The 8,613-nt window shown below is 39.7% G+C and overlaps 1 protein-coding gene across 1 annotated transcript; it reads left to right on the top strand.

Moving 5' to 3' along the window:
- The first annotated feature begins 2,191 nt into the window (after positions 1-2,191).
- On the top strand, positions 2,192-5,934 carry LOC133967083 (histamine N-methyltransferase A-like). The gene is made up of 7 exons (XM_062402298.1): positions 2,192-2,308; positions 2,459-2,601; positions 3,174-3,226; positions 3,719-3,826; positions 4,514-4,644; positions 4,814-4,907; positions 5,101-5,934. The coding sequence occupies exons 2-7, from the start codon at positions 2,468-2,470 to the stop codon at positions 5,451-5,453; spliced, it is 873 nt and encodes a 290-aa protein (XP_062258282.1). The 5' UTR covers positions 2,192-2,308; positions 2,459-2,467; the 3' UTR covers positions 5,454-5,934.
- The last annotated feature ends 2,679 nt before the right edge of the window (positions 5,935-8,613 follow it).

Raw genomic sequence — 8,613 nt, 5'->3', positions numbered from 1 at the left:
TACACAACTAGACACCTGTCACAAATAATAATAGTACTACTACTTCTGCCGCTTCAACTACTACTTCTACTACTTATAATAACAATAAGAAGAAGAAGAAGCTAAATGTATTTAAAAAATGTGGGAAAAATAATAAACCCTTGTCTGTATGGGATGCCTAGACTCCATGCACGTGCCCACACACACACATATACATTAAATATAAGCACACATCCAGAGCTACAGTATCTGCAATATAGCTGGAAATAACTGCAGCAGTTTATTGAATTGCTTTTGTAATGGTTGTCTTCGACTGCACCAAACCGAGCCAGATGTGTCAGCTTCCTCTTTCTAATGTCACTGTGCGATCCTGCCTGAGCCGTGCTGCTGAGAACTATTGTGTTATCGTCTTCAGGTCCTCTAATAGAGATCTCTCCAGAGAAGAGAGCTCTCCAGGTCAGCCCATGAACAGTGCGCTTTGGTGTGTGCCCCAGACAAGCTCATATTTGATAAAAAAACTCAGCCACCAATCAATAAGACGATGAGAAGCGTGTCACCATGGCAATGTTAGAAATAAGATTGTTTTTAGAAGTGCACCACACTTTGGGAACATCTCATGTCAAGCTGGTCCACTTCAGGCTCTGATGTATCCCCCCCATGATCGATCGATTCCTCCGCCACCTTAAATTAAATCTCTGTTCGATACATTTCACCAGAAGGTTAAAGTTATGTAGTTGGCCTTTGGTTCTGTGGCATGCAATCAAGATTTAAACTTCAATTTCAAGGGCGTAAAGGAGGCATTGGGAAATAGTCTGATATCCTCGGGTGCTTTTAAATTACATGTCTTTATTAGAAAAAAGAAAGAAATGACCTTCCTGTCACCTTCTTTCCCACTAATGAGAATGCTTTTATTTGAAAATGAAATGCCCATGACACTCCAGTATTTAGAGTTGAAATGAACTGGCTGTGAACTGTGGGAGAACAACTGACACGCCCAGAGAAGAGGCTGAAGCTGCCAGTGGATTTAAAACAGCTATTTTTTGGAAGATAAGAGCTGTTGTTGCACAAGTGTTTTACACTCAGTCATCACGTTTTTAAGTATAATTCGTTTTTCATGCTTCATTTGAACGACTCTCTTACCTTTCAATTTCCCATTATTCTGCACTTCTTTGGTAAAACATGTCCTGAATTGCTGTGGAGGTCGATGGGATGTTCTCATCTGAAAGTGTTATGCAGTAAGTTTTGCTTTGCCAAATAATAAAAGTCAGTGTCAACGAGCACTGAATTTTAAAATAACAAAACCGAGGGAAATAAAATCCAACCTGCAGCTTGTATGAATACATCTTCATGTGATTGAAATGATTAGATCATTACTGTGAAAACATCCTTAGTAATCCTAAAATTGTCCAAGTTGCTCTAGAAGGATTTAATTAAGATAATATGATAAAGTCAAAACTAAAAGTAGCGTTCAGATTTTCTAATATAATTGAATGCGTAACAAGCCCTGAAGAACCTGCAGGTCTGCTGCAACTCTCAGTTATTCTAAATCAGTGCTGAAGACTTTCCTGTTTTCCACTGCCTTTGAATAAATCTAAGATTGTTTCTTTCCTACACTGCACTATTACTTTCACTCTTTTGTTTCTTGTTTCTTTTTATTTATTTTCAGTTCTCTTTGTGACTCTTTTCAGTTTCTTTTTGAATTACTTTTCTTGCCTTATGTTACTTTTACAATTTGTAATGATGCCATTTATATTTTATAGAAAGCACTTTGAATTTCCGTGTTGTTTACAGGTGCACAACAAATGAATTAAAGAAGCTATACATCAAAATAAAAGCCATAGGTGAGATATCAGCAATAATACAGTAAAAGTAATACACTATGTTTTGGCAGTAAAAGTAATTGGCTTTATTACATTAATGTAATCAGATTTATGACAATAAAAGTTATTTGCTCTAGTACAACAAAAGTACAAGGCTATATTACTATAAAACTAATAGCCCCCTGTATTACAATAACAATATAAATTGTGTTTTAGTGCTTCACTACAGGAAATTATATAATGTCTCTGTCAACTGTTACATAAGAAATATCTTTGTGTTGAAATGTTGGATTCCTTTAAATGATTAATGATCAGGCAGATTTGGAAAGAGTCATGCGATTTGAGGGAAAACACCGGCAGCTGCCTCAGGCAAAGTTCAGCTCTCGAGGGTTATGTAACAAGAGCTCCAGGGAAAGTTGGCCAGCCAGCCTGTGGGTGGAGACAGTAACTAACACTGTTCCTTATAAAGTGCGGAAGAGAATCAACCCTGTGGCTTCAACAAGTTCAAGGTAATTCTTACAAACTTTCTATGAGTGATTCAAATCAGCTCTCTAGTGAAATAAGTGCATAGTGGTTTTTGGGGGTATGAGCTTTAGAAAGTGTGGTAACTCTGTGCTTCTCCCTTCATGTCGAACCACTCTACGTGTGATTCCTTACAGGGACCAGTCATGGCTGCAGAAGTAAAGCACACATGTTACGAGGGCGGTGCAGTGCATAGCTTCCAGTTCTACCTGGAACATTCTGGAGAACACGAGGCCATTGTGCAGGGCATCCACAGCCTCCTGCCAGCCCAGTTTAAAAGGTACACTCAGAGAGGTTGGAGTGCAGCACTTTGCTTCTTTTGTATCATCTTCCTGCTATTTTTACTACGTATACCCAGACGAGCCGAGAGGCAGTGAGTGCCCTCTGTCTGTCTTTCTGCTTTCTGAAGGGATGGGGGATCATTCAGCTGCCTGACTGAGGTCTCAGCTAATTACTTCTCTCAACAGTTAAGAGACTGTCTTTACAAAGGGAGATGAACAGTGATTTTATTTTTATATCTACTGCTCTCATGACAAATACATGTCTGTGTCAACCTCATAGCAGCATTGATAGGTGCTGTCTATAGTCAGACACAAATACACATAGTCATATACCTTCAGTAAAACATGTAAATTAAATTATTCTTGCATTGTTACATAAATTGCATTCAAAGATCGACATATTTTCTTGCTTACACACAAACATGAATACATGGTCTTATTCAATAAGTGACAGATAGAGCACAGTTATTATATTTATAGTATTATGTGCTATTGGGTAATTAAAAGTTCATATATGTTGTAATATTTATAATTTATTTTTATTTTTATTTCTTCTCTTGTGTGGATGTAGAATTGGAGCAGGTAAAAGTGGTCTGGATGTTCTGGGCGTTGGAAGCGGTGGAGGTAAGTGATGAAAACCACAACACAATACACTGTATATATTGTAGTAGAGGTGATTTTAAGTGCAGCTCCTCCTGAGCTGAGTTTCCTGCTCATCATAACGCTGCAATAAGGAGGATTTGCTGCATTATTTGTGGGAGGACACTTGCTACTGAGTTCGTCTCAGGTCATGAATGTAGGTCACAAATTTCAATGATTAAAGCACAGCGGCAGTTACAAAGTTGTCACAGTAAAATGATAAGATACCCACTCTGTCTGTCAATCTGTATGACACACGCACACACACACACACACACACACACACACACACACACACACACACACACACACACACACACACACACGTGTATTAGACACATGTAATTGACATTTCGACCTCTCTTTAGTTGAACAGTTGTTACAGAAATGTTTGCAGTGGTCAGTTCAAATCCTTCTTGAGCCTGGAGGTTTTCACATTGAAGCAGCAGTACTCTGATGCAAAGTGGTTCCTTCCAGGGGAGATGGACGTCCAGATCCTTTCTCTGCTGCAGTCGACATTCCCCACTGTTCCCATCACCGCTGACATTGTGGAGGGCAGCACGGAGCTCACAGACAACTTTAAAGGTATCAGCAATTTTAAAATCACCACAACAGGCGCTGTCGTTTTCTATCTTTCTTTCGCAGTAGAAGTACAGGTAGGCTCAGCTGCTTCCAAAAAAGAACCTCTGAAAGAGGGAACACAAAAAGCACAAAATGATGACCACAGGTCAAAGATCACCAAAGTAAACTCCTCACAAAGCCATGCTGCAGATTTGCTTCACCACAGGAAGCAGATGTTTTATCCGCCTCCTGCCTGGCTTGAAGATTCACTGTCTTTTTTACATGTATGTTTAAAATAAAAACATGAATCTGTGAATTACTTTAATAGCTCAGTGTTGAATGCACAATAACAGGGTATCTATGTTTATACATGGTACTAGGCCCAGTTTAATATAAAACATAATTTTATACAATATATATTGTTGGGGGTCCCTGCTCCATCTCCCCACCAGTTTGGGGAACCTTGGCCTGAAAAAGACCCCTGCTGTAGAACATCCATGGAGAGACCGGAAGGTGACAGTTGCTTGTCAAAATCTGCCAGTAATAGTGGCATAATTAGCCCTGATCAGGATGTGCAAGGTTTATGGAAGAATACTGGAACCTGTAGTACTGCCAAAGGGGTCTGAGTACTTATTTCTAATTTTGCAAATGTATCAATTTAATCCGTCACTAACATCCCTGCTGTCTTTCTCGGTTCTGTCCAACCTGTAGCTTTGGTAGCAAAGACCACCAGCCTTCAGAAGGTCCAGTTTGCTTGGCACATCATGCACAGCGGGGACTATGAGAAGCAAGTGAAAGCGAAGGGAGACGTGAAAAAGTTTGACTTCATACACATGATCCAGGTATTAGGAGTTTGCTGTGTGGACATTTAGTTTGCAAATGACCAGAGGAGTGTTGGTGTCTCACTTTGTGTAAGCAGCTCGTGTTACTTGTGTATCCCGTGTCTCTATGAGTGCTTTCATGTATTCAGCCTTTACTCGGGAAATAGAAAGCTCTCTCTCCTCTGAACAGATGATCTACTACGTGGATAACGTCGATGACACCATCAAGTTCTCCCACAGCCTTCTGAAAAACAACGGCACACTCATGATCATCGTTGAAGCAGGTATATATGTTATTATTGTGAAATTGTGAAATATCAATCATGCGCCTAAATGGCCAAAAAAAAAATTATTAGTCCTGTTGCTTCCTGATTCGTCCTGTTTTGCATGATCTTCATTGCAAAACAAGAAACACGTCCATCTTTACTTCATCTAACAACATCACTACTGAATTGTTAATCTCTCACCACCCTGCAGCCAACGGCGGCTGGGACACCCTGTGGAAGACGTTCAAGAAGGAGCTCTGCGTCGACGCCATCACGCAGTACCGCTCGTCAGCAGAGGTGATCTCCAGCCTGAAGAAGCAGGGCCTGAAGTACGAGGAGCACGTCATCCACAACACCTTCGACATCACCGAGTGCTACGATCCAAACAGCACCACGGGGGCACGTTTGTTGAATTTCATGACAGCGACAAATAATTTCCACCAGTCCCTCACCCAGGAGGTCAGAGCTGGAATCCTGGACCTCCTGAGGAACAAGTGCAGCACGGTCAAAGACGGCCGGGTGATGTTCAACAGCGAATTGAGATGCATTCTGGTTCCTGCCTGAGCCTCTGTCCTGTTCTCCAGTCAGTTAATTACGACATTTTCACTTTCAAGATTTACTATGAGCAGGAGTGAATCTTGAACTAAAGTGCAACACCTATTTCGAGATTTCGAAACGATTGTGGCTTGAATCAATATAATACAACTTTTTAAAACATTAAGAGGTGTAGTTTCATGACAGTTTTTTGTTGTTTGTCACACAATGTACTGATCTGCTGCTGCTGTAAGACTCTGGCCCAAGAACAATGTCCTCATGGGGACAATAATGTAAATTGGATTGGATTGGATTGGATTTAAATTCACATCTAATCTAAATCTTGGGTGTTACAGCTTGACACTGCAGTTCCCCTCGGATCCCTCTAGGGTCTATCGAGTCTTTCAGCTCACTGTTTGTTTGTTTCTGCAGCTTAACTGTTTTACCCTCATGGCTCATGTCTTCCCATTTTAAAACCACACTGTTTAAATAAAGAAATAATCACAATAAACCACTGAGAAATCTTGTGAAGCATTGATACGATCTTAAAAATCGTAAGGTAGCATTGATTTGATAGAGAAGGCAGAGTGTTCCTCCTGGACTTTACTTAAACTTGTAGTTTTGACAGTTTCTGTCTCAATCCACATGGAGGGACAGCTGAACTCCACACAACCCCAAAATGGCACCATCCCATCATACATCACTTCTACAACAAGCATACAAGGTGCACTGCATGATATAGTTACAGATCTAAGAGCCAGACACAATATGTATGTTGTGCCACATACTGTATATTTGCCATTAATTGAATTATGTAAATTATCGAACATAAAACTGAGAAAAACAAGGTATTAATCAAAATAAATCTCTGAAAAAATAAATCTCATCCGACAATAGTCAACATCGCAGCAACGATACTACTCCAATCTCTCACATATCTGTGGTGAAATGATGGAGACACTTTTTGGCAGCTATCTTGTTTAAAATAAAATGTCTCCCAGTTAATGTTATTATTATTTAAGTAATTACATTTTATAAGTTTGGATGTGGGACGAGGGCAGATCTGGACAGCTGAGATAAAGAAAACCAACAGTAATCTCATCAGAATGTGATTACATTACATTACATTACATCACATTACATTACATTACATTACATTACACTCAAAGCATGTGTTTCATCAGCAAGAGTGAACAGGAATGGAAGAAGAAATCATTTGAACTAGTCACTGTCCAGCCAGGGGAGGTGTTTAGTTTAGTATTTTATACTTATATAACATGTATTGTGTTTAAAGCAGGAACGAGGATTAATTAGTATACATTAGTATATCTTGACCCCAGGTCTGTTTTAATGAATTCAAAGTTTCTCCTTCAATGTAAGAGCTAAAGAGGAGTGAAGAACTGGGGGAGACCATGTGACGCATTGGGAAGAAAGACTGCAACAGGAAGCTGGGAGCTGGCTCCTCATCAGGCTCCATCCGCTCTACACCAGAATAACTAGCACTTTTAGATTCTCTAGTTCATCTTTGTGTGCAGACTATTTGTTCAGTCGAGTTTAGTGTAATCTCAGGATACAACACTTTGAATCAATATGTAATGCAATGCACCATCTAAGTGTATTCATTTCATTCTGTTCAAAATCTATACACATTATTGTATTAATATACACCCCCCTTACTGTTGTTCATATACAAGATCTCTACATATGCAGATATAGTACACTTCATTTCCTTTTTGTCCTCCTGCTTGGATGTTAAACTTCTTTTTCAGTACAGTGTCAGTTCTGAATTTCTCAATATGGAAGACTAGATATGACAAACAAACAATACATTAATTAAACAACCTGGCAAAACATGAATGAATACTATGGAACAGTAGACTGGCAACTAGCATCCTGTCACGATTCTGCCTCTGTGAACATTTGAGAGATTTTTGTGTTTGAACTTTTGATATTCGTTTTGGACTCACAGTCTCCTTGAGTTTGGACTTTGTTCTGTATGTTTGGATTTATTTGCTCAGTGAGTTGTTTGTTTCCTGTTTTATTTTGAAACTGTACTCCTTGTCTATCTCTTTTACTTTACTTCCTGTCTTTGTCGATTTTCCCTCCTTTGTTGATTAGCTGCCTTTCTTGGATTCTCCTGTGTATTATTAACCTTGTGTATTTAGTCTCTGTGTTTTCTGTGTCTTTTTTCTTTTCAGTTACTCAGTGTTGTAGCATTTTCCTGAGGTTTTCCTTGTGTTTATGTTTATGTAGTCTCCCTTCATGTTTTGCACTCTGCTTTTCAGACTCCCCATCTGTTCACCATACCAGTAAGTCCAATTAAAGAGCATTTCGTCTGATCCCAACTTGTTTCTTCCTCTACGTGACTCATCCAGGTGAGAACCAACACAATGAAGTGGGTCAACAGACAAACTGAAGGGGGTCAGGGGCAGATCTCACGTATAACTCAGGTCAGAACCAATTTCTCCAGGACCTCCATCTGACCTCAGCACAACCTGAGGTCAGGGCCCGATGTGGTGGCCTTCTTGACAACAAGTAAGGATGTCTCAAATTTATATTATGAAAAAACTAATATAAACATGAGCTTTGCTGAAACTTTTTACCCCCTGAAGCTGCATATTGCCAGCTATAGTCCAACAGATATGTATTATTGTCAAAAAACATATATTTCCGATACTGATATGATTCCTAAGATGATGTTATCAAACCCCTGAGATTCATTTGAATTTAAGAGGCTGCTGCTAATTTTATTTTCGAATAAAAGCCTTAGAGATGTCCAATATAATTACAAAGACCTACATGGCCAATAAAATGAACAGACTTTCCTTCCCTCTGTTGTAGTTCACCATAAAGCCAGCAGATGGCGCTACATATCCATGTATCCAGCTGAGCCTGCTGTCTGTGCCCTGCTGGAGTGTCTCCAGCAGATGGCACACTGGCCTCACGTTCACATGTAACACAACAGCCAAGAGTGAGAACACCAACTTTTAATAAACATGACCAAAAGAAGCACACCATGTGTTAATGTGTTGAAGAATAATCTCATGTTCCCGCTTCACAGTGACAGTGACGCACAAAGTCACGACAAACTGCCGAGCTCTCGTCTCAGGCCGTCCCGCAAATGTATTCTGGCTGCTCATTTAGCTCATTAGCTTTAATAGGTCAGTAATTGAAATTCATCAGAAATTCT

The sequence above is a fragment of the Platichthys flesus genome, chromosome 13, assembly GCF_949316205.1.
Source record: "Platichthys flesus chromosome 13, fPlaFle2.1, whole genome shotgun sequence".
NCBI lineage: Eukaryota > Metazoa > Chordata > Actinopteri > Pleuronectiformes > Pleuronectidae > Platichthys > Platichthys flesus.
Note: the sequence above shows the minus strand (reverse complement) of the source record. Positions and strands in the feature narration are given on the sequence as shown.

What these genes read in the sequence shown, in the direction of transcription:
- LOC133967083 (XM_062402298.1), top strand. Translation starts at nt 2,468, where the DNA reads ATGGCTGCAGAAGTAAAGCACACATGTTACGAGGGCGGTGCAGTGCAT. An exon ending in CTGCCAGCCCAGTTTAAAAG is followed by an intron (nt 2,602 to 3,173) that starts GTACACTCAGAG and finishes GTGTGGATGTAG; the next exon opens with AATTGGAGCAGGTAAAAGTG. An exon ending in GCTCACAGACAACTTTAAAG is followed by an intron (nt 3,827 to 4,513) that starts GTATCAGCAATT and finishes TCCAACCTGTAG; the next exon opens with CTTTGGTAGCAAAGACCACC.